The 27344-nt window shown below is 40.3% G+C and overlaps 1 protein-coding gene across 1 annotated transcript in view; it reads right to left on the minus strand.

Moving 5' to 3' along the window:
• Positions 1-27344, minus strand: part of TP53BP2 (tumor protein p53 binding protein 2) — a gene marked incomplete in the record, with an annotated part of 1836298 nt that overhangs the window by 431198 nt on the left and 1377756 nt on the right. Inside the window, 1 exon segment of the mRNA XM_044060198.1 lies at positions 5019-5156. Within this exon segment, the coding sequence (XP_043916133.1) occupies positions 5019-5156 (138 nt within the window).

A 27344-nucleotide genomic window follows, 5' to 3' on the forward strand; every position in this document is an offset into this window, starting at 1 on the left:
TAATGAATTCCTGTCACAGACTCTATTATTCAGAAATATAAAAGCAGCTTAAATGGCTCATTTATTCTAGTGGAAGACAAGCTGGGTATTCTCGGACCAGATGTCAGCCCTATAACCCGTTTGTTCCAGCCCAGGAATACACACTAGCCTTCTGTTCCTTGGTGAGGTTAGGCGATAGGAAGTAGGTCACCTGGGAGGGCGGCCCACCCACTCCCTTCAAGAGCATCTCTCTCTGCCCATGGCAGCTCCTCTCAGCCCACAATCATTGCCTCGTGACGGGAAGCAGGGCCATTTCCCCTCACCCTCATAGTATTGGAACTACACTACATGAACATATATGTTACGACTAGATGGCAACTGCAAGTCAGTCACATCTCCCTCACAAAAATGACAAGGCAGCAGTGGCCTCTCACTCCCAACTTCACTGGCAAGCTTCCACAGGCACCCAAGTTACTAAAGGGATTAAGGTTGACTTTGGCATGGAGAGAGAAAGCCCTGTCTGCACCAAAGGCCTGGCTCTGTGACAGATATGTTCTCAATGTACTGGATGACATACTAAAGGACAACCCCCTGACGAGTCACTGGTTGTGAACATTGTCGCCAACAATCAGAATTTTGCATTTATTTTCTGTAAACCTTCATTTTTGGGGAAGTCTATGTACCAGTATTGATACAGGAGATCAGTTTGCCCCATATCACTATCTTCGTGCAGTCAAGAAATTAAGCAGATATGACACTACATCAGTGAAAAATATAATAATAATATATACCAGCTCAACCTGCAAGGAATTCTAGCAGCTACAGCTGGCAGAAGAACCACTCATCCAATGAAAAAGGTATTCCTGAACCATCAAGGAAGGCTCCCCTTGTAGATCAGCAGATAATTCAGAAAGCAAAGCTGTTGTGGCTGGTTGCCTAGTCCCTTTTATTTCACCTCTGGTTGTTTAGTTTCTTGCTTAGCTACCTCAATTTTCTATCTTCTAACACCGTCAGGTTGGATATCTGAATATTCTGTGTCTCACTGAATTATTATTTGCTTACTCTGTACTGGGGAAGGAAGAAGAGTGCCAAGGATCACAGCTGTTATCCAGCAGAGATTAGTTAACTTTGGAGGGATGCTACTGAACTGGTGCCTTAGTCTTATGCCTACTGCTGTTATCAAGAATTTTGTTGGTTCTCTCAGGTATTGATTATGGATGGCATAACTTGGAACTGCAAATGAGGTGTGATTATGTTAAGCTCCTCCTATTCATTTAGACACTTTTTCTATTAATCATGTATGACTGGATGTGATCAATGGGGGTGTTTCAGAATATTAATTAATATGCTGATGTCTCATGACTGTCTGGATGACAGTTTTTTTATTTTAATGACTGACTTTATTATATATTGGTATTCAAGGGACCAATTTCCAAGAAACAAATGAGTGCCAGGTTAAAAATGAGTGATGAGGAAACACAAAAATGTCAACAAAAACAGTTTTAAAAAACTAAAGAAATAAAATAAATGCGTGTGAGAGCATGCACGCAAAATATGTGTGTACGTACATATCAGTGTATATATATATATATATATATATATATATATATATATATATATATATATATATATATATATATATATATACACACACACATATACATATACATACATACACAAATACATAAACTAATTAGAAAAGGGGAGAATCATCTCCAAAGTGGCAGATGGCCTCAAAATGAGTCAATTCACATCAAAAAACACAAAGGTCAGCGGACTGTGGTCTAGAAATGTTTTAATAAAGTATATAAAAGAACCGCAATCACAAACCGGTTTCGGCTGAGAAAGTTAAGCAGCCTTCATCAGTGTTAGGTGAAAAAAAATAAAAGGCAATGCCCTTAAATAACATACATACACACACACACACACATATTTATATATATATATATATATATATATATATATATACACACATATACATATACATACATATATATATATATATATATATATATATATATATATATATATATATATATATATATATATATATATATATATATATATACATATATATATATATATATATATATATATATATATATATATATATATATATATATATATATATATATATACATATATATATATATATATATATATATATATATATATATATATATATATATATATATATATATATATATATATATATATATATATATATATATATATATATATATACATATATATATATATATATATATATATATATATATATATATATATATATATATATATATATATATATATATATATATATATATATATATATATATATATATATATATATATATATATATATATATATATATATATATATACATATATATATATATATATATATATATATATATATATATATATATATATATATATATATACACACATATATATATATATATATACACATATATATATATATACACATATATATACATATATATACATATACATCCATCAAGTTAGACCAATTCTTAAGTAAGATATCTTGTATTGCATATGAGTCCACAGTATACGTATTAATATATAGGATAATCTAAAATTCCTTTCTCCAAAAATTTCAGAATTCACTACGGTATGCACTGAAGTCATGGTATAGGAAGGGGAATAATTTAAAAAGTTTGTTGGAAAGACTGTTGAGACATGAAGCTGATGAAGAAATGGTTCGGCAGATGTGTAAGGTGCGGGTTCTGTAGATATTGTACACACATTAACACTGGAGAACTTTTTTGTTTAAATGGATATTTTTTACACATTCGTGGTAAATATAACTGTAATAGTACTGGTGTTGTGTATGGGGCTTTGTGATAGAATTGCCCGGCTTTCTGTATATTAAAGACCGAGCAAAAACTCAGAACCCGCATTTATGAACATTGTTATGACATTAAAAAGAAAAAAACTGACAAATGCGTTGTTTAGGCACATTCATGAATTCCCAGAACATTATTTTAAATTTATAGTCATTGAACAAATTAAACCCAATGTGAGGGGAGGCCCATTGCAACTGAAATTGGAGGAAAAAGAATTATTCTGGATCCTCCGTTTAAAAAGTGTTGGATGGCCTGGATTAAATGAGCTTGCCTCTATTGGTTGTGCCTTAAAATTAAAGGCTTTATTGAGATAATTTTGTTGGTAAGGGCTTTTTTTAGATCTTTATTCATATGTTTTTACAAAAATGTATATATTTACATGTGTTGTTTTACATGTTTTTTTGTATGTATATGCTTTAAACAGGGTTGTAATGTATGGGTTTTATAATGACCTATCTCTTTAAATGTTAATTGAGGAAATGATGTCAGACCTGGGGCTTTTTTTAAAAATGGGTTGTGGCTGTTACTTTTTTGTCTGATGAAGTCTTGGTATTATCCAAGACAAAAGCGCTTACAATAAATTGGATTGTATCTGCTTCCCTGCCTTGGTGTATACTTTTTGTTTTAAACTGTTTTTCTGAATGGTTTAGTGAAGTCCAGATAGTATCCCAGTTGTCTGTGCATGTAAATCGAGTGTAGAATTCTTTCCCCCAGCCTCCCTGACCAGTTTGTCTTGTATTTTCATCAATTTTGGAGAGACGTCTAGTTCTTTGCAACGTCACTGTTGTCCCATATTTTCTCCACTTTTTGATGACTATCTTCACTGTGTTCCATGATATATCCAATGCTGTGGAAATTTTTTTGTACCTTCTCCTGACTGATACCTTTCAACAGTGAGATCCCTTTGGAAGCTTCTCTGTGAACCATGGCTTTTGCTGTAGCAGGCAACTGAGTAAATGTCAGGAAAATCCTATTAAAACAGCTGAGCTTTAGTTGGTGTTAATCAGAGTCTCTTTAATTGATGGCAGGTGCGTACCCAAGAAAACTGAATGCTGTAATTAAATCAAAAGGTGTTTCAACAAAGTATTAGTTTAATGGTGTGCACGCACACTTATGCAACCAGCTTACTGCAAGTTTTTTTTTTTTTTGTTTTGTTTTTATATCTTTTCCCCTAAAGGATTTGTTTGTTTTTCAATTGAATTGTACAGGTTATAGGTCACATTAAAGGTGGGAAAAGTTTTGAAATGATTTATTGTGGTCTCATTTTTTTTATATCAAAAAAACCTGGCATTTTAACCAGGACCAACCATTCCTTTTGGGCTACTTAGAGTTTACATTTATTTCCGTGTCAGCCATTGTATTAATCTTTCTGCCTTCTTAGCCTGAAATGACAGAAACTTTACAGTATTTCTGCATTTTTCCCAAACAATAGCAAGGACTCACACCTTTTTGTTTCCACTGTATAATGTATGAAAATAATGCAAAAAATGTTATGTTTTGTGTTCTATTAATGTATACATACCTATAACAAAGTTTAAAAAGCTACTCTATTAAAAATGTTAAAAAAAGATGAAACAATGTCACTTTCAATTTTTGCTCCTTTTCTTGCCAATAAAGACAGAGCGGGTGTGAGTCCTTGCTATAGTTTGGGCAACTGCAGAAATACTGTAAAGTTTCTGTCATTTCAGGCTAAGAAGGCAGAAAGATTAATACAATGGCTGACACGGAAATAAATGTAAACTCTAAGTAGCCCAAAAGGAATGGTTGGTCCTGGGCTGAATTCAGTCTCACAGTGTGTAACGTAAAGTTATAATGTGCCTAGAATGAAGATGCATGTGCATTGACTGAAATTGTGAGGAACTGATAAAAATCTAAGAACTGCCAAGCTGGAATAATTCATTTTAATAGTTCTAAGAAATGAAACTGACACTGAATTTCAAACGCAACTAAAAGCTACAATGACCATTTGAGATGTGTAATACTCATTCCTTTTATCATACAATCTGAAATGGTATGACATCTGGTTAAGGGTACAGTGCCATGTGATTCCAGGTTTGTATACTATAAAATTTTCTTACAAGGCAAAAAGATCAGAAAAGCATGCACTCATTATTACAAAGTCACACTGCTGTAGTTATGCACGTCTTCATTAAAATGTGACACTACCTCATAAATGACCCTCTGGACAAGGTCATATTCTCCTTCCAAAGACGCATCTAAGAGAAGTGCAAGCGGATTGAATTTTACTCTCATTCCGTGACCAATCCTTTCAGATCCATTTTTTCTCAAATTAGTTCTCTTTCCCTACAAAATGGAAAACACAAGGTGTGAAAACAAAATTAATAAATGAAAGCACACACTGCCTCCCTCACATACTTAAAAATTCCTTGTAAAAATACACAATGCACAAATCGATGCTTTCCAGTATTATCACAAACATGCCAATGAACATTATCTTCTGTATGTTTAAATACTAGGTGAGTTTTCATGCAACTTATATCAAGGAAAACAGCTGCATGGGTTCTGTATCATGGGAGTATTCTTGATATGGAACACATTACTGTACAGAAAACAAAGAAAGAAACATTGAAAATGCAGGCTTTAGAAAAGTTCACAACAAACATTGACATAAGGATGTCTGTGAGCCTATTCTGTAGTGTGCCACTGTCATCTTAATATAAAAAGTCTGCCTTTCTTTAGCTTATTTTCTTTGGAATTTCTCATGTTAGTAACAGCAAAACACTGTTTTGAATGGGAACATGTATCTAAAAATGGTTTACAGATGACTGATATACCTAGCACCAATCATAAGCACCACTGTATGGAGTTTCGACTGACAGCTACCACTTTGGAAATCATTACACTTACAAAAATCAGTTAAAAGAACACTGCATACTTCTGTTTAGTTTCCTACAGGTTTTTCCAGCTACCTTCTGGAAACTTCACTGACTACAACAGGAAGATAACTGCAACATCCTTCTTACATCCAAACCTGCTGTATACATCTACGATTTTCACAAATCTTCAAATGAATAGATCAATGCTTCAATAAAATAATTTGCACTCTGCCTCAAAAATCAATTGCTACTGGATTCCCAAGATAAATCTGAAATTACTAGAATAGCATACATTCTAACTTATTTACTACACCACCCCTCAAACACCCTAGCCACCGGTAATATAATACAAATGTACAAACTCAAAAGGAATCGTTGCAAGGATCAACACCTAAAAGAAACCAAAAAAATCCAGCAACTCAAAAGCAGATTTCTCTATACTCCATAAGCACATTTATTTATTGCTATTCAATTAGTGGGAAAGTCTAACTAGGTAGGTGCCCATTACCAGTTGAGGCCTGACGAGAAAAGATCCAGAGTATTATAAAAATAATTTAAGAACAATAATTTTGCAATCTTCAAAAATAATACAAAAACATCCACAGTTTAAATAATTAATACCAAATTAGACAAGGTGACAACATTAGATAAAAATAAATATAACTTATATGAATTGGATAAAAATAAATACAACATATATGACAAGGATTTAAAATTAGAGAAACTTTAGCCAGTTTAGAGAAATTAAAGGTAATCTAATAGAATACAAAAAGGAATTGCAATATGAAGTGAAACAAAAAAAACAGGGTTATGGTACATTTAGACAGAGTCAGGGGGCAGAAACTGACTGAAGTTAGGAAGTGAGTGAAGAAGGGAGAGTAAAGAGGTACAAGGTATGAATAGTAACTTGTTCATACTTAGGGATATAGTTTATCCTGGAGTTGAGTAAGAACAGAGCCATACTTTGGCTAGGAAGTCTTTCAGAATGGTTTTAAAGGAATGGAGGGAGGGTAATGACCTGATGGACATAGGTAAGGAGTTTCGGGCCTTAGCAACATTGTAGGATTACTGATCATGCCCAGCAGATTTGACAGGTTTATGGACAGAGAGGTTTTTAGTCACTGGATCATAATGACCAATTGGGAACATTTCTGTGTAGATGATATTTAATGTTGGAGGTTAGTAAGGATGGGAGTGCCATACAGTAGTGAGGAGAGGAAGTAAGTAGTGGCAAATGTAGTTTTCGTTGCATGGATGAGAAAGGGTTTGGCTCTATAAAGCATTCCTTGTTTTTGGTGAATTTTAAAGCAATTTTGTATATGCAGGTTGAATTTAAGATGATCATCCATTATCATCCCTAATAATTTGCTATGAGAATTGACTTAGATGGCTGCATTATTAAAAGAGAGGATTTTAAATTGTGTTTTTTCATGAGAGATGGATTTGGGGGGTAGTAGTTTGTTTTTGTGGGGGAGGGGGGGGTTGAACACGAGTTGCGAGTTACAAAGCCATGGTTCAGTGGCTGTCAAAGCTTCCTGAGTATTTTTTTTGGAGATGTACCAGGTTGTCCGAGTCCAAATGAGTGTGGAGTCATCTGTGCACTGTATTAGGGAGGCCTGGTGTGTGTGTGTGTGTGTGTGTGTGTGTGTGTGTGTGGAGGATGTTGATGAGAATGTTAAAGAGGATGTGAGAAAGGATACGGCCTTGTGGTACACAGTTGGGAAGTATGCAGAAAGGGTGGAATGCCATTTTACTGACTAATGCATATTACATTACTCTACCTCATGTTTTTGATACTCCCTACTGTTTAGTAATCCTACTGCATTTTCTGCTCCACTGATACTCTGTAATGCACACCAGTCTCAATTCTTAGGACTTAACATACTTTAGATATTTGTATGAAAGCTCCTGCTTTTAAAGAATTTTATTAATTTCTGTGCACTGTCATTTTATTTTTTTAAGCATTTGTCTACACTTTGCTATAGTAAACAACCATTACTCGGAGCATGTACTCAGCATCTACTGGAAATTAGCAAAGCAACCCAGTCTGACTTTTCCAGTAAATCTCTCTCTCTCTCTTTTTTTCTCTTAAATACAGATGTCCAAGTAAAAGTACCATAACAGTAGATGTTCAAATAAATCACTGCTGCGGTAACCTAAGCTATAACAGTTGCATCCTGCCAAGGATATAACACAACTGGAGGAGTTGTATCCTGTCCAGGATATTACAACCAGCCAACTTCCAATGCTTAAGGGCACCTTCCACACACCCCAACCACTGAGCAGCTCCAGAACACTGGTATAATGTCAGTGGTTAAAAAGCCAAACTTTCAGAGCTTTCTTGCCCAGAGTAAGGTATATTTACAGCTCTGCACATAACATACATGCCAAGAAAAAGGAAAAGATAACCACACCCTGCCATATAAACTAATAAATAAAACAATGGGTATGGAGGGTGAGTGCTAATGCAACAGTGATCTATTCAAACCTACTGTTATAGTAAGTTTATTTACATAATTACACTATGTTCACTGTTAGACCACTGTTGCAGTAGCCTAAGCTATATGGGTACAGAGAGAAAAGGGGAGGGAGGGAAAGGAAAGCAGGATCAGACTCTAGGTGCCACTGAAGAATAGCCTTAGGAAAGCCTTCTCTGGGTGTACAGAGAGAGAGTCTAATCTGTAGGGCTTCGTAAATGTATGCATAGATGACCAAGCTGATACGTCTAGTACATTTCCAAAATAATAAAACATAGAATGGACTTAATTCAGCCTAGAAGCATCTTATGTTGAAAGTAGTAAAAACCAATTGCATAGAACAACCATTTAGAAATTATCAGTTTTGGTACTGGTTGGCCTTTTTTCTTAACTTTACAGGAAATGAACAGTCAGAGTTTCTGAAGGTTTTTGTCCTGTCAATGTAGTATCTGAGCTGCCTGTGGATATCCACAGTGAGTAAAATGCTCACACACCTAATTTTTTGGATCTGGATAGAAAATAGTGAGATGTACGGCCTGGCTCAAGGTAAACCCTGACACCACTTTAGGTATAAATGGTTGGTTTTCATAGTTAACCTGTCTTTGTGAGCTTGCAACTCAGATGCTCTTCTTGTAGAAGTCAGAGCAATTTTTCCAAGATAAAATTTTCAAATCAGCCTAATGAGCAGGATTCATAAGGAAAAAAGGTAGGCTTCGCTAAAAACAAAATTAGATTTCAAGAAAGAGTCACCTGTCTTCTAAGTAGTGAGTTACATAAACCTCATTTCAAGAACAGTTTCACTTAAGGTAGGGCAGAAAGGGGGGGGAGGTATGGGCATACAAGCAAAGATGGCAGACAGGCAAATCTTGACACAAGACCAAGAAATGTCACAGGATAATATCTCACACAAATACTACAGAACCAGAGGCAAATGGGCCTGAAAAGAGCCAGGGGTCTTACTTTGGCACCAACTAGAAAATCTTTTTCAGATAGCCAAATAAAATTTTGTAATAGAAGTTTTTCTCAGCTTAACACCTGTTGCACATCCTCAAAAATCAGGTGCCTAAAAGTTTTAAAATTCTATCATCCAGGCAGTGAGGTGAAGAAATCAAAGGGTGAGTTCTATCAAACATCCACTGTCCTGCGAGAGTAAGTCCATCCTGCAAGAAAGCTTGTTATTGCTCTTTGGCTATTTTCAAAAAAAGGCACAACCACAGTTGCCTGGGACAAAACAGCTCACCACAATTACTCCAGGAGAGTCCTTCTGAATTTTTAGAAAAACCCAGGTTATCAGAGGAAAGGGTGACAAGGCATACAGAAACACTCCTCTCCATGGGAATAAAAGGGCATTTGTATTCTAGGACTGTGCAAGAAAGTCCTGGAGCAAAATTTCTTTACCTGTTGTAAAGAGATGCAAACTGATCTATTTTATGAATTTTCTTACAGTTGGATCAATTACTGGACGACTCATGGGTTCAACATCCATTTGTGAGGGTCTGTCCTGGCTCTATTTAGCTAGTCAACAACATTTTGCTCTGAAGGAGTTTAAGTAACCTGCAGGGATACAGCGTGCTGACTTGCTAGTTTCCCGGCTACCATAACTAGTCTGCAAAGGAGTCAGGATCTGGTTCCAACTGTATGTATCACATCACTACGGCTTTTTATATGAGGATTACTAGTAAAGAGCCTAGCACCCAATGATGATTTTTTTTTTCAGAGCCATCAATTTTTTAACCTACATCAGTTTCAGTCTGTTGTGCCTGTTCCACAAACCCTGAACTTTCACTCTCCTCGAAACAGCTCCCCAGGCAAAGTCTGAGGCATCTGCGTTTACAGAATGGGGAGAGTTTACACTGGAGAAGGGGAGACTTAGTTTGAAAAATAACTGGTCTATCCAACACAGCATCCCCCTTTTTGCAAACCCCAGAACAGGTATCTGAAATAGGGTGTGCAGGTATTGGGTCCAAACTGGCTTGACAATCCATTGAATTTTGCTTGTGAAGTCTGGTCAAAGGACTCATGGGAAGAAGAAAGACATCATGAAAGATGTATCCAGGAGACATCCCACAAATACTATCCTGTGGGAAAGAATGGGAGCCTACTTTCTATGTTTACTTGAAATCTTGGACTGAGAAAAAGGTTCTTCGTCCAATCCAGAAATTCTTGACAACTTGTAAAAGAATTCTCAAAAATAAGGCTGTCTAAATATGGAAAAGTGTTAATGAACTGCAGACTGCAATAGGCTATTACAGGAGTACTGAACATGATGACAAGCATCTTTTAAATCCACATTACTAGAAAACTGAAATGTGGAATAAGAGCTAACAGAGACTGTAAAGAAAGCGGTTTCAATTTGGGGACTACGTGAAGTTTAGAAAAGAAAGGTCTAGGAAAGGCTTACAATTTCCCTCTTTCTTTGGCACCAGAAATATTCCTGAATAGAACCCTTTCATAATTTCATGTGGGGGAACAGGTTCTATTTCTCCCCGATAGCATTTCATTTATGATAGGAGGAAACAGGAATATTTGATTAGATGGGTGGAGAGGAATCTCTAGAAAATGAGAAAGGGAATCCCAGTACTACTTGCAACCCTTTTTATGATTCCCAGAACTCAAGTGTTTGACTTTCCCTGTTGCTATAGAGGGGTAGTGAAGACCTAGACTTTAGGACAGCTTTACTGAAATGCCCAGGTGAGGAGGGGAACACGTATGAAGGGGCAGTCACAGTCAGTCTGCCTTTTCATCTTGTCCTTGGGTTCTGGAAGGATTTTCACTTTTTTTTTTTTTTTTTTTTTTTTTTTTTTTAACATCCCTGGCATTGCTTTACAAAATTTCATTTACCTGTGCCTTGCTGAGATTATTTATTTTGTTTCCTACAAAAGGAACCAGAAGTGGAAGAAAAGTTTCTATTGTATTTTGGCATGGTCGACTGAAAAATCTACGAAACCTTCCAAATGAATTTTCTTCTTTCATCAGATCTTTTAACAACCTCAGCAGAAGATGGATCAAATAATACCTCTTTATCCAGGAAGTCATTACCGAGGCAGGGCTAACCACTCGGCAGTGTAAACCCTGGCTCTAGACAATTGTCACTGTTAAAGTGACACCCTAAGCTCATGTTCAAAAATGGGAAAAGGTGTCAAGGACAAATGGATCCAGGATGTCATTCAGGATCTCAGCTTTGACACCCCTTGGTAAATTCTGGTAATGCAGCCAGGAAAATCTTTTCATCACTAAGTAGCAGCTGTTCTAGATACAACATAAACAGTGTCAAAAGAGCATTTTATATAGAGAGTACTAATGAATTCAGGAATGTCTTAGCCTCATAGTGGCTTCTTGAGAAGAATCATCAGAAGGACTGAGAAAAATCAATGAGCCACAAAGGAGAGTCACTCAACAGCAGCTGTGGTGAAGAGGAAGCTGGCTTGAAGACCAAAGACTGACATGCAACTTTTTTTTTCACAGAAGGGAGGCAAGAACCTGCCTAAAATCAGGTCCATGTCTCTATAGAAAAGTCTTGATAAGCTGCTAGCAAAACCTTGGACAGTATGTAGTACAATCTGCTCAAAAAAGTAAGTTTTGAGGTAATTTTTTTAATGACAACCCCCAAAACCTCACGTCCTAGCTCCTGACTATAATTTCCAATATAAAAAAGTAAAACTTTCTCTCACAAAAATTAATCTTTTACAAAATATTTTTTTCTACAGGAGCCCTAACATTAGTAACTATTAGGGCACTTTTTTGTTTTACTGACAACCACTAAAAACATCAGTCCTAGCAATCAGCAAGAATTTCTGACAGAAAAGTAAAAATTTTTCACAAAAAAATGGTAAACAGGAAGGTAATCCTCAACAGGTATTTAAATGCCCAGCCTTGGAAAAGCACTAGCTGACCATCGCTCACTTAAAGCCCGCAGGGAAGAGTGCACTTCAACTGCAAGAAAGTTCTGAAGGTCAGGCACACTAACAAATAATGTTATGCTTGCCTTGAGCTTTTCAAGATATGGGGGTATCCTGGGCAAGATATAATCCATATAGATTAGGTGACTGCAGCTTGGATCTAATGATGGACATTAAGCTATACAACTAAAGGAAGTGGGGATAAAAAGGCCTCAGGAGGTTAGCAAAGTCTGTCAAGAGTTAATAAGTGAGAATTTGGAGGGGTTGGGGAGTGGTTGTTGAAGTGGATGGACATGAATAACTGAGATCCAACTATTGTGTCTTGGATTATCCACGGTCTACTTGTCTGATCAGACAAAGTCCCCATTTAAAATCTTGAATACTATGGAGTACGATGGCTGCAAAGGAAGACCTTGACCAAGGTACTACCTCTAACTTGTAGTATCTGGTGAAAGCATACATGAAAACCCAGGCAGCAGATTTGCAAACATCAACACATTTTTAGAGAAGGCAGAAGTGACAAATGTCCTGGTTGAGTACACCTTTAGCACAGTTAGGAGATGTGTTGGAGAACGAAAAGATGTAGGTAATGCACTCAGAAAGCCATTTGGACAGGGTAACCTTGGATACTTTTTGATGCAGTTTCTCTATGGAGAAAGAAACAAAACAACTGGTCATACTGCCTGAATTGTTCTGCATGATGCAGGAGAAATCTCAGTTCCTTGTGAGCATCAAGGCAATGAAGAATATACCCTCCTCTGTTTGTAAAAGATGAAAAAAAGCTGGCAGGTGTAAGCACAGATTGAAGCTAGATTCTGCAGCCACTTTAGGCCAAAATAAGGGCTGTGTCCATAAAGAAACACTGTTTATACAGAAAATCAGATATGAAAATCTGCAGAACAGAGCCTGCAGTTCTAATATTGCTATCCGAAAAAAAAAAAGTTTTCCAAGACACAAACAAAATCTCTGCAGGATGGGCTTATTCAAAAGGGGATCAGGTTAGCTTTTTTACGATGAAAGTGATGTCCCAAGGAGGTGTGGAATCATTTTATGGAGGATGGAGTAGAAAATATCCTTTAAAAAGAAGGAAACCAAAGTCAATGACACCAGAAGGGACTATAAGGATGACTGTTACTCTGCATTACTTGGCTTTCAGAATGAATTTCATCAGTGGAGTCATGGAGGAAGGCATATAAAAAACATGACAAGCAAAAACAAGCTGGTGGACAAAAATGCCCCTCGTGCTCTGTCGTGGTTGCAGAACAAAGGAAACATAGCTGCTGCAGTTGGTATAGATCAGGGATACAGACTGCAACAAGGCTTCCTCCAGTGATGGAACAAATCCTGTGTTATTTGTGGGTTGTCAGGCTACCTTTGAGGCATCAAAGTACACCTGATGAGGTTTGTCTAGTGGGCAATGAACTAACCAAGTATGTGTGATATAATCAGAAAGCATTTCATGGAAAGCATCCATTTCCACACTGTCATGGCCTCCAAGGTCAATGGATAAGATCTAGTGCCATCTTACTTGTTAATATACCGCACCACTGGCAAACTGTCAATGTGGATGGATATAACACATTGGATAAGGAGGCCCTGCAATGTTAAAGGGATCACCCTCATCTCTACTATGTTGATGTGCAAACTGGCCTCCTGAAAAGGTCATCCTCCTTGCATCATCTGGCCTGAATAATACTCCAACCCATCCTCAAGGTAAAGGCATCTGTGGTAACCATATCTGTTGGAAGTAGTAGAACAAAAGGCATTCATATGATTAAGTTTTGTCTGTCCAGCTACCACTGAAGGTGCTTCCTGAAGCAGCTGATGCACAAATAGGTTTGCTCATATTTTCTAGTGGCGATAACTATGCCCTAAAAGTCCACTGCAATATCCTCATGAAAATGTGGTGGCCATCAGACCCAGTTACTTGAGAATTTTAAAAAGGTTGTTGGGGCAGAGAGGTCCATCAGGTGGCAAACCATAGCCTGAACTGGAAAAATTCAGTTCTGAGTAAGCTTAGTAATCCTGTGTATGGTGTCTAGAAGGCAGTCAATAAATATTAGATTTTGTGTAAGTTCCAGATGTAATTTGTCCTTGTTAGGTAAAACAGGGATAGACAATACTGGAGTAAGTAATTCCTTGCTCTGATGATGGACTCTTTGATGGGAGAGACTAGGAGCCAGTTGTTTAGACAACAAAATATCTGAATTCCTCAAAGCCTCATGCAGGAGGAGACCACTGCCAATGCCATACACTCGAAGCTGTGGTAAGACCGGCACAGCAGGGGTTAAAACTGGTAGTGAATGGCTCCAACCCAGAAGTGCAGGAACCTCTTGGAAGCATTGGCAGTTCTTATGTATAGATAATCATCCTGGAGGTCCAACAGGCATATCCAATCCCCTTCTTGGAGACAAGGAAGGACAGACTGTGCCATTACCAAGCAGATTTTTTTTTGTTACATACTTTGTTTAGGCTGCTGAGATATAGAATGTACCTGAGATTTTTGTTCTTCTTGGGAACCAAAAAGAATCCTGAATAAACCCTGGATGCTCTAATCTGGTGGCATCTCTTGGATGCCTCTTTTGGACAGAAGGCTTCTGCCTTTGCCACCTTCTTCTGAAGTGGTGCTACTGCTGAAGTGGTGAAGAGGATGACTTGGATAATTGAAAAAAAGGAAAGTATATAGCCTCTGGATATTACGTTCCAAACCCACTTGCTTGTGTGATGGCTATCCATGTGTCTTGCTGCAGGGAGAATAGACCCCTGAATGCTTCCGTAGTGAAATAGTTGGGCAAGTTCGTAGGGATTCTGTTTCTGCCCTCCTGAAGGGGCATCATGGAAACCCTGATTGTGCAGAGTACTGGTGACCCTGGGGAGGTGTCTACTGGAGGGACAATTCCACCACAACATACTCGCACATAAGGCAGGTGCAAAAGGCCAAAAAAAATATGTAAAAGTCAAAAAGAAGCCAGCACCAAAGAGTGAATGTATAGTTTATTTTGGTATAACCAAAAGAATCAGACCAGTTTCGGCCTCCTGGCCTTCCTCAGCGAAGGAGGAATATTACTTATAGGTAGAGACTGGAATTTGGTTTGCAACAGTGAAGATGTGCCTGGGGGGCCTAGACAGGAAAATATAACAAAGGAGGATAGACTTTTGAATACATTTATGAAAATGTTTGGCATAGAAGAAGTGAATTCAGTACTAGGAGTTCGGAGTGAATTTACATTACTCACCAAGATACAAAAACTGGGCTAGGCTAGATAGATCTTGCATCTCACAGGAACATGTGCATTTATTAAAGGTCTTGGAACACACCCAATAAGCATTTCAGATCATGCACCAACAACAATTAAATAAGTATGCAAGGTAATGAAGTAAAAATGAGACATTGGCACTTCCCCACCTATCAGTTGAAAAGAGGCATTTAAGGAATGGGTTGTGGACGTAATTTAGGAGCTACTAGAGAAGATAGAATTCTCTTCTGAAAACACAGCTAAGGAATGGGATAAAATTAAAGTGAGTTTAAAACTAGGTTGCAAATAAAAGAAAGGGAGATATTGTTAATCAGTAGCAAGCATTATTCAGAGAGATTTACAAATGTTAATGTACTGCAAAACAGGGGGAATTTCTCACAACAAGAAAACAGCAGAATGCTAAACAGAAAATAAGAGAGTGCCTTGATAATATGCACAAGCTTAGAAAGACTGCTGTTAAGCAACTGTTTTTTGATAATAATTCTAGAGCACAAATACTTTTATCACAAAAACCCAGGCAACAGAAAGTGGAAAAGACAGTCACCAAGCTTAGAGAGCCTATAAAGTACAGTTGTGTACACTTACCATATATGTAGATGTTCGAGTGTATTCACTGTTGCAGTCATTACCATTGGGTTATCCTGCTGGCAGGCTACCCTGAGTTGGCCTGAATTCCAAAGTCTAGGTCCGGCGTCGGTTGCTGTCACCTCTTCCCTGACGTCAGTGCGCTAGGGGTATAAAAGATGCAGCCGACACAATTTTCCTCAGTTTTTCTTGCCCCAGATGTCAGGTGCCCCCTAAAAGGTAGGCTAAAACTATGTCAATAAAACATGCATGCACCAAAGTATATAGTTTGCCTTCATCTACAAGCAAATACACCACATAGGTTGTATAGAATAGAGAAGTGCAGGTAAGTTCCAGCAAAGAAATGGGGGATGGCGGGTGGGTAACCTGGACTGCAACAGTGAATACACTCGAACATCTACATTTATGGTAAGTGTACACAACTGTACTATGTTCTTCATGTTTCACTGTTGCAGTCATTACCACTGGGTTGAATCCCAAAGCTAAGGTTGGGAGGCTGGTGCAAAATAGCATTAGGAGCGGCTATAAGGCCCTGCAGAACTGCAGTGGCAAAGCCTGCCCTGGATTTAGAGTAGAGTGGTAAATGATACTGCTTTGTGAAGGTGTGCACTGAACTCAAAGTAGCAGCCTCTAAAATGTCTTTGGTTGGTACTCCCTTGAGGAAGGCTGAAGTGGCTGCTGCTCTGGTTGAATGTGGCCTAATGCCCTTAGGTACTGGCTTGCCATGTTGTGAATAGCAGAAACGAATGCAGTGGCCTATCCACTTTGAAATAGTCTGCTTTGAGATCGCCTTTCCTTGTGATCCTGCAGCATATGCCACTAGTAGTTGCTCTGTCTTTCTGAAAGCTTTGGTTCTGTTCAAATAGAAGCGTAGCTGTCTGTGTATGTCCAAAGAATGTAGAATTCTCTCCCCCTTATTCTGTGGGTTTGGATAAAAGGTAGGCAGATGAATAGTTTGGTTAAGGGCCACACTGGACACTACCTTAGGCATAAATGTCGGGTTTGTCCTCAGAGAAACCCTGTCTGGATAAAAAATGATAAAAGGTTCCACAGCCATGAGTGCCTGTAGCTCTGAGACTCGTCTTGCAGAAGTTATTGCAAGGAGCAGAGCTAAAGATAAAAACTTTATATCAGCTGTAGTGGCTGGCTCAAAAAGGAGGCAGGGTGAGTTTTTCCAAGACATAATTGAGGTCCCATGCAGGCATTGGTGATCTCCTTGGAGGCCTTAAATTTTTTGCCCCTCTGAGGTACTGCCTTAATAAAGGATGAGAAAAGATTGGTGGCTCTGTATTGTAATGAGCCGAAATGGCAGAGACATGAATTTTTATAGATGAAAAGGATAGGCCTTTGTCCGGCATCTCAGTCAAGTATTGCAAAATCTGAGGGATATTTGGAACAGCTGTGTCAATTCCTTGAGCCTGGTTCCAAGCACAGAATCTCTTCCATTTTCCAGCACAGGATTTTCTAGTACTAGGCCTCCTGGCTTCCAAAATGACATCCATCACCGCTTTAGTGAGAGGTGTGTTTTGTATGACTACATTATCCGCCATGCTGCCAGATTTAATGTCTTGAGTTGGCTGTGCAGGATCTGATTGTTCTGCTGGGATAGTAGATGAGGCACTTGAGGTAAGGTCCAGGCTGGGCATTGAGACAAGCTCCTTAGGATTGGATACCAGTACTGGTGTGGTCAGTCTGGGGCAATCAGCATCATTTTTGGTTTCTCCTGTCTGACCTTTAGGAGTACCTTGGGGAGGAGAGGCAGAGGAGGAAAGGCATATACTGTTAAGTTTTTCCAGCTGAAAGATAGGGCATCCACTTTCCATGCTTGTCTGTAAAAAGTCCTAGTGCAGAATCTCTTTAGTTGGCAGTTGTGAGGTGAGGCAAATAGATCTATGTCTGGGCATCCCCATTTCCTTGTTACCATGCTGAAGACTTGTGGATCCAATTTCCACTCGTGGGGATCCATGAGGTTTCTGCTTAATTCGTCTGCCAGAGTATTTATCTTTCCTGGCAGGAATTGTGCCTGCAGATGTATTTGGTAAGTCAATGCTGTGTCCCACAAAGTCATGGCTAATCTGCAAAGGGGGTAAGAATGAGCATCTCCCTGCTTGTTTATATACCACATGACCGTGGTATTGTCCGTCTTTATCAGTAGTTGTCCCGGATGTAGTAGGTCCTTGAAGGCTGTCAGGGCATTTTGAACAGCTAGCATCTCTTTTTGATTGATATGCAGATGCATTTGGTTTGCGGACCATGTGCCTGGAATACATCTTCCTGCCATGTGGGCTCCCCAGGCATAATCTGAAGCATCCGTTGTAAATGTCTGTGTGGCTGGGGGTAGAGTGAATGGCTGTCCCTTGTTCTGGTGACAGGCCTTTGCCCACCATCGAAACTCCTGTTGCAGGCAGGGTATGAGAGTAACTGTTGTTTCAAGGCTGTGGCAATGTTGAGGCCAAACACTTTAGGTACCATTGAAGTTTCTTCATATGCAGTCTTGCATATGGAATTAGTAGAATGCAGGATGCCATGAAGCCCAAAGCCTGCAGAATTTTTCTTGCAGATAACTGGGCCTTTGTTGCCAACAGTTTGAAATAGGTAGTCAGTTGCCTTTGTTTGTCTGGCATGAGATAAGCCATCTGGGCAGTTGTATTTAAGCTTGCACCCAGGAATATTATCTCTTGAGAGGGTACTAGTTTTGATTTTTGTTCGTTGACAGTGTACCCTAGGCATGGTAGTAATCTCTTTACAAACGCCAGATGTTGTAGCAGAATGTCCTTGTTCTCTGCTTGAATGAGGCAGTAGTCCAAGTAAGGATATATCTGTATTCCTCTTTGTCTGCAGCATGCAATTACTGGTGCCAGGCACTTTGTGAAGACCCTGGGCGCAGTAGATAAGCCAAAGGGCAGTGCAGAGAATTGGTAGTGCATTGAGCCAGCTTTGAATCTGAGGCATCTTCTGCATGTTTGTCTGATTGGGACATGCAGGTATGCCTCCTTTAAATCTAAAGTCACAAGCCAAGCCTTCTTGCCCAACATGGGCAGAAGCTGCTGTAGAGTCAACATTTTGAATTTTGGAATATCCAGATATGTGTTTAGAATAGATAGGTCCAGTATTGGTCTCCAGACTTTGTCTTTTCTGGGTACCAAGAACAGTCTGGAGTAGAATCATTGTCCCTGCTCTTGCTCTGGTACTTGTTGAATGGCCCTCATGTCCATGAGGGATGAGACTTGTTTTTGTGCCACTGCCCATTGATGTTTTGGCAGGTCTGGCCAACCGTTTGCCCTTGGCGGGGTATGGAAGTGAAACTTGTAGCCTTGTGACACTATGTTTAAGACCCATTTGTCCTGGGTTATTATGTGCCAATTTTGAGAAAAAAGTGCTAGTTTTCCCCCTAAAGGTACTGCCAGTAGATAAGTGCTTGGCGCAGGTAAGGGGAAGTCATTCGGACTGTTTCCTGTATGGCTGTGATTTGTCTTCTCCGGCTTTGGAGGTAGAAGGACCCCATTGTTTAGATCTGTACGAACCTTGGCGCTGGGTTCTGCCTCTATGGCATCTGTATCTGCCCATTTGTGGCCTGTCTGACACTGGAAAGGACCAATTCTTTGTAGGCCAGTTTCTACTAAATCTGGGAGGCTGTACCTGCAAGAAATCCTTGACTGTTTGCATAGATTTAGCTTTGTCCTCCATTTTCTTCAACACCTCTTCTGCTTTAACACCAAACAAAGTATCATGCTGTAATGGAGCATCTAAAAGTTTTGCTTCAACATGATCAGGCAGATTATGTTCTTTTAACCAAGCATGCCTCCTAATGACAGAACCTGTGACAGCGGCCCTGCAGGAGGCCTCCAGAGAATCAAAACCACATTGCAAAGTATGTTTCCCCACTTGTTCAGCTGCATGCAATAAATCCTGTATTTCTTTGTTTTCTGCACATTCTGAATTTGTCAACATTTTCTGTTTAAGCAGTGACATAAGATATTGCTGATATTTAAGCATATGAAATTGGCAATTTAAAGCTCTTACCGCCAAAGTAGCGGAAGTATAAATATGAGGTATTTGCTTCTCACAAGAAATACAATTAACTTTTTCTGACATTGGTCTGTAGCAAGAAAAAAGTTTCCCCAACGGGGTACTAAGCTTTAATGAAGACTTCGGATCTGAAATTCGAATTTGAAAAATCTCAGGAATTGGCCAACCGTCACTTGCGAACTGCTTTTGCTTCGGGCACCGTGCCAAGAAAGACTGAGGAAAATGGCGTCGGCTGCATCTTTTATATCCCTGGCGCACTGACGTCAGGGAAGAGGCGGCAGCAACAGATGCCGGACCTAGACTTTGGAATTCAGGTCGACTGAGGGTAGCCTGCCAGCAGGATAACCCAATGGTAATGACTGCAACAGTGAAACACGAAGAACATCAAGAGACCCTGTAGAAGTACTAGAAATATTTTGGAAATAGGTTCATAGATTCATAGATTAGTACTAAGCTAACTGCCCTTGCGAGCCATTTTAAGCTTAGCCAATTATCTCTTGTGAGACTCAAACCCTGCACCTTGTGTTTGTAAGGCAAACACCTTAACCCATTAGGCCACTGAAAATTTGTATAAAGCAGAGAAATATGGAAATCAAGAAAAGATACAAATGGAAATGTCTATGGAAGAATTAACTATGCCAAAGTTAGAGATAGACGAGACTCAATTACTACAGTTAGGGCAGGAAGGGATGAGATAAAAATTGCTATATATAACCAATCTACAGGAAAATCCCCAGGGGGTTAGGAGTGTGGCCTAACGGTTAATGTGTTTGCCTTACAAACACAAGGTGCCGGGTTTGAGTCTACAAGGGATAATTAGCTAGGCTTAAAATGGCTGGCAAGGGCAGTTAGCCTAGTACTAATCTATGAACATAGGAATAGATGGTATTCCTGTGGAAGTTTGGAGGGGAAAGACAGAATACAGTTAAACAAAACCTTCCAGATCTTTATCTAAGAAAAGTACCAGCATCCTGGAAGGAGGCAGTGGAAATGGTAATACCTAAGGAGGGTAAACATCCATCAGTTCCAGCTTCATACAGGTCCATTTCAATATTAAACCATGATTACAAAGTGCCGGGTTTGAGTCTCACAAGGGATAATTAGCTAGGCTTAAAATGGCTGGCAAGGGCAGTTAGCCTAGTACTAATCTATGAACCTAGGAATAGATGGTATTCCGTGGAAGTTTGGAGGGGAAAGACAAAATACAGTTAAACAAAACCTTCCAGATCTTTATCTGAGAAAAGTACCAGCATCCTGGAAGGAGGCGGTGTTAATGGTAATACCCAAGGAGGGTAAACATCCATCAATTCCAGCTTCATACAGGTCCATTTCAATACTAAACCATGATTACAAAGTGTTTATGTCTACAGTGACTAAATAATGACAAAAAGTGATACCAAATTTGATAGATATGGATCAGTTTGGTTTTGTTGAGGGGAGGCAAACATTTGACAGTATTAACAGAACACTGAAGCAGAACGTAAGAAAGCACCTCTTTTATTGGTAATATGAAGTTATGTCTTACCATAACGATCCATGTGGATTGTTCATCTCGCCTTTGTTCTTACACACGGGGTTCAGAGCCGATCCTCGGCTCCGAGTCGGCCACATCACTAGCTCGCATCTTCGAGAAAGCTCGAGGCACAGTAATATCCCATGATCCTCCGGTGCTAACCCTCAGATCTAGTTTGCTATACCAGAAGAATCCCTCTTAGAAATGTGTCTAAAACACTTATGAACAGATACTACAAATTGTCTGGAACCCTACTGTCAGGTAGAGGATAAAAGATGCCATTACTGATGTGAATAACATGCCAACCATACCGAGAAAAGGCTGAAAAGGAATCTAATTGAAAACCGTTCTCCCAAACCGTAGGACGGGGGACGGAGGGGGGAATGTAAGAACAAAGGCGAGATGAACAATTCACATGGATCGTTATGGTAAGACATAACTTCTTAATGTGTAATTGTTCAATCTCGCCGTTTGTTCTTACACACGGGTAGCGTCCCTAGCTCCTTTTTCCCGGGTGGCTCAAGGGAGAACATTCCTGAGTACAGTGGAACCAAACGTCACCCTGTCCCTGGAGCTCTTGTCTAGCTTGTAGTGGGCGATAAAGGTATGTGGTTTTGCCCAAGTTGCCGCTGCATAAATGGTATCTAAGGGCAAACGAGCGGTATGGGCTGAAGAGGTAGCAATCGCCCTTGTAGAATGAGCTCTGGGTTTGAAAGGGAGTTGCTGTTTGGATTCAGCATATACGAAATTTATGCAATCTGAGAGCCATTTGGATAAGGTAACCTTCGTTACTGCCTGTCCTTTTCTTTGGTCAGCATATGAGACAAATAGTTGATCTGACTTTCTGTACTCTTTTGTCCTGTGCAAGTAAAATTTTAGTTGTCTGTGAATGTCCAACTTGTGCAATGTGTATTCCAGCTTATTGGAATGATTTTTAAAGAAGGTAGGCAGTTCAATAGCTTGACTGATGTTCTGAATCGAACAAACCTTCGGAAGGAAGGACGGATTGGTGCGCAAGGTTACTCTATCCGGATGAAAAATCATGTACGGGGGTCGGATAGATAGAGCCTGTAACTCTGAAACTCTTCTGGCGGAAGTGATGGCAACCAGGAAAAGTGTTTTCCATGAAAGAAATTTTAACGGAGTTGTGGTTGCTGGTTCAAAAGGGGGCAACATGAGGTGTGACAGCATGAGATTAAGATTCCAAGGTGCTATTGGATTACGAAAAGGAGGACGGATATGAAAAGTACCTTTCATGAAGGCTTTACAAAGCCTGTGGGACATAAGAGCGCCATCCTTACGGCCAATATGAAAATTGGATATAGCGGCCAGTTGAACCCTTATAGTGGATGTTGATGCTCCTTCTTGAAAAAGTGAGGTGAGGAAATCTAGTATCTTGTGTACTGGGGCCCCAAATGGATCTATACCTTGTTTGGAGGCCCAGTGCGCAAAACGGTTCCATTTGCTGATGTACAATTTTCTTGTAGATGGTTTGTGAGAAGATACAATAATTTGTTGTACTGCAGGAGATAGTAACTCCGACCTGGCTAAGATGGGAAGCGGAGCAGCCAAGCTGTCAGTTTGAGGGACTTGAGGAAGGTGTGACGAACTCCCGACGAATGTGTCAACAGGTCTGGCTCCGGGTCCAATATCCATGGTTCCTCCACTTGATAGGATTGAAGGAAAGGAAACCAGATTTGTCGAGGCCAGAATGGGGCTATCAGTATTATGGTCCTGTCCAGACATCTGGCTTTCTGCAAAAACCTGGGAATTAGTGGAACAGGAGGAAAAGCGTAAAGGAGACCCGGGGGCCAATCGTATACCAGTGCGTCCCTGGGGACACCCCCGGGGGGGGGGGGGTAACAGGGCAAAGTAGCTTCTGCATTTGGCATTCAAAGGGGATGCAAACAGGTCGCAGCAAGGCTGGCCCTATCTGCGGAAGATCTCTTCCGCCACTTGAGGTTTGAGGGGACCACTCGTGAGGGAACAGGATGGCTCTGCTCAACCTGTCCGCGATTACGTTGGAAGTCCAGTGGACTTAGAGTTGCTACCGGACTGGGTAATACAAAGGGTCGTCCTAGTGTTAGCTCTTGACTGTGTATCCACCACAAGAGATCCTTCTTGCAATAATTCGTGATCAAGATTTCGTGAGACAGTGGAAGTTGTAGATACGACCACTGGGCGAATAGCATCCATTGAAGGATCCTCATGTGCATCCTGCCTAAAGGAACTACAAGAAGGGATGCTGCCATCAAGCCTAGCACTCTTAATACTTGTCGTGCAGGGACTCTGTTGTTGTGAAGAAGGAGCGAAATTTGATGCCTGAGGTCTGATACTCTTGAAAGGGGGAGAGTAACTTGAGCCAGGGAAGTGTCTAGCTGTGCGCCTATAAATAAGATACGCTGTGACGGCGATAAGACAGATTTTCCAAAATTCACCATTATGCCTAGTGAAGAGCAAAGACTGATGTTGTAGTCCCTGGCTTGTAGAAGACGACACTTGGTGGTGGCGGAAAGGAGCCAGTCATCTAGATAACACCCGGAATCCCTCGGGAACTCCTTTTGTAAGATAGGCTTTATCTTGGGGAGCTGTCATGTATTTGTTGGGTTTACGAGGGACTGGTTCCACTGTTTCAGGTGTTTCCCAAGCCCTCCAAGCTACTAGATCCATGAGATCATCAAAGAGTGGAGTCACCCAGGAGGTAGAAGGTTGAGTCCCAAATGCCTCCAGTAAAACCGATTCATCCGCAAAAGGGGTAAGGGTTTGCCAGTCCCCTCTTTGCCTCAGGATTTCCAAAATGTCTGCAAACGAGACATCCTCAGAGGTGGACCGTGGGGACCCTTCTGTTTCATCTAAATCGGTATCAGATGTAAGAGATTCCTGTGGGGAATCTATGTGCCTCCTCTTGCACAGTCGTTTCCTCAGAACATCCTCAGCGGGAGCTTCTGGGGATGCATCTGAGGAACCAGAGTCTCCCTGTGGGGACTTCTGAGACATTGGGTCTCGACGCTTGGTAGGTACTGAAGGCACAGAAGCAGAACGCGAACCTTTTGGGGAAGGCGATAAAGATACCGATGAAGTATGTGTCTGATCCGACAAGACCTTCCTCATGATGTCAAAGTCACCGGTGCCCCGACCCGAAGATCCGACCCGATCCGAAGAAGGAGGTCGTTTCTCCGGAATCGGAACCACGGGCTCCGACACCGAGGACGGATCCGAACTGATCTGAGCCGAGGCACCGAGAGGAAGAGTCGGAACCGAAATCTCGGTTCGACTATCCCCCCCGGAACCCAGGAAAGATGTTCGGCTCCGAGACTCTCTGGCTGGTTCCGAAGGAGTCGAGGTCAACGGAGCCGATAGCACTACTGGAGGCTTCGGCACCGAGGGCTCTACAATCATCGGTTCTTCGACTCCGAACACAGACGACTCGACGGGTCTCGGAGGAGGAAGTGTCGAGGGAACTGGAATAGCTTCGAGTTTCGAAACCAGCTGGGACAAAACCTCGATTAATTTTGACAAAGCCGAGTTCTCCATAAGCTTCTGTACCACTCGGTCCACATCGGAGTCGGAAAGTGGCCTCAAAGAACGGGTCGAAGGGATCGAAGCCATCACCGAGCGAAGGATAGTAGACGGTGGTACCTCTGATACCGGCTCCAAGACCTGAGCCTCGTGAAGAGATAAGGTCTCGACACCCGGCACAGAAGTCATAGGAGCTGGTGTCCGAATCTGAAAAGAGGTGCTCGGAGCCGATGACTTGGGCTCCGACACTCTTGAAGACTTCGACCCCTTCGAAGACTTCGAAACCTGTTCAGCCTTGTCCAGGACCTCCTGAAACTCAGGTTTGATCAAACCTCTGTCCACCAACTTCCTGCGTCTTTCCAGCATGACCCTCCCACTAAAGGAATGACAGATGGAACAGTCTTCCTGCAAGTGGAAAGGGCCAAGACAGTAGGCGCAGGATGAATGGTTGTCAGTAATGGACATCTTCTGTCCACACTGACACCTTTTAAAACCACTTTTGGTCTTTTCTGACATTTTTTTTAACTAGAAAAAAGACAGCACTCTTAAGAAAAAAATTTCTACACTAGAATATAAGAGATATATATATAAATGTAAAACACACCACACCACACTAAGATATATATATATTTTTGTGAAAAATAGAAAAAGTTAACTTTTTTAAATACTGTAAATTCTTACAGACAAAAACGGCCTAAGGCCCTTACTAAGAATATTAAGGTAACAAACTACCTAAACTAGTCAAACAACTACTATATAAAAAAGCTATCAAATGCTATGATAAAGATTATAAGAAATATAAAAAATTATCAGAATATAACAAGTAAAAATAGTAAAATTTCTACTGGCCTGAGCCTCTCGATGCGATCTGCTGCTAGCGGCAAACTAGATCTGAGGGTTAGCACCGGAGGATCATGGGATATTACTGTGCCTCGAGCTTTCTCGAAGATGCGAGCTAGTAATGCGGCCGACTCAGAGCCGAGGATCGGCTCCGAACCCAGTGTGTAAGAACAAATGGCGAGATTGAACAATTTCACATGACTGATTAGAATATAAGAGGGATCAAAAGTGCGAATTAAAGTGTGTGAGGTCCTCTCCGATAATTTCTGCTTGAGTAGAGGAACTAGGCAGGGTTGTCCGCTTTCCCCTTTGTTGTTTTCATTATATTTAGAACCATTGGCAAAGAAAATAAGGGACTCAGAAATTCAAGGACATAATTGGTATGGTAGTCAGGAAAAGATGGCTTTATTTGCAGATATTATTTTATACATGACAGAACCAGAAAGGGACATTACCGTGTTGTGCAACATTTTAAGACAGTTTCAAATCTTCTCGGGATACAAAATTAATAAAGGTAAACCAAAGGCAATAGCGGTAAATTATGTACCCACACACAAATTGGTCCAACAATATCCATATTTATGGGGTCATGATAAAATTAAGTATTTAGGAGTATGGATTAGAAAAGACTCTGTGGTGGAAGCTAAAGATATGCGGGAAGAGACTAAAAAGAAGACAATACAAAAATTGAGAAACTGGAAGTTTTGTTATATGGATACTAAGATACAAGCCATTAAAATGTAGTCTCTTTAGTCTTATACACAGGTCAGGCATACTTATCGACTGGAGAAGTTGTGGATAGCAATTAAAAAAAAAAGAGATGAAGGATTTTATCTGTGAAGGGAAGACAGCGAGGATCAAGTGAGAGAGTTGATTCTATCAACAGAAAAAGGCAGACTAGGATTACCTAATCTGAGGGAGTATTTTAGAGAAACACAGTTAAGGCTCTTGTACATATTGCAAGCAGAAAAATAGAAGTTATGTTCTTACCATAACGTTCCATGTTAGTTGTCTTCTTCTCGCCTTCTTCTTGCTGGATGGGTTCGGAGCCGACCTCGGCTCCGACTCGGCCACTCTAAAGCTCGAGAGTTGGTTCCACCGGCTCGTGGCTCCCCTTATATCCCACAATGCTAGGCGAGAGTTACCTCAGATCTCGTTTGTAAGCTAACCCCAGCTTATAATAGTAACAGAATAACTATAAACAGAGTCCACCTCTAACAACAGGGAGAAAGAAGGGTGACCTACATCCTGATTCAGGAAATATGCAAAGCAGCATATGCCTAAGTAAAGAGGTGGTAGAAAGAGAGGTCACAATCACAACTCCTCTAGGTCTGTCCAGGCCAGGGGGAAGGAGGGTGGGCCGCAAGAAGAAGGCGAGAAGACGCCAACTAACATGGAGCGTTATGGTAAGAACATAACTTCTATATGTTAAGTTGTCTATCTCGCCTTCATTCTTGCTGGATGGGACCGCGTCCCTAGCACCTTGTCCCGGGTGGCCTAACAGAACAGACTCCTGAGAACAGTGGAACCAAAGTT

This window comes from Protopterus annectens, chromosome 1.part2 (genome assembly GCF_019279795.1).
Source record: "Protopterus annectens isolate FY-2018-M chromosome 1.part2, PAN1.0, whole genome shotgun sequence".
Taxonomy (NCBI): domain Eukaryota; kingdom Metazoa; phylum Chordata; order Ceratodontiformes; family Protopteridae; genus Protopterus; species Protopterus annectens.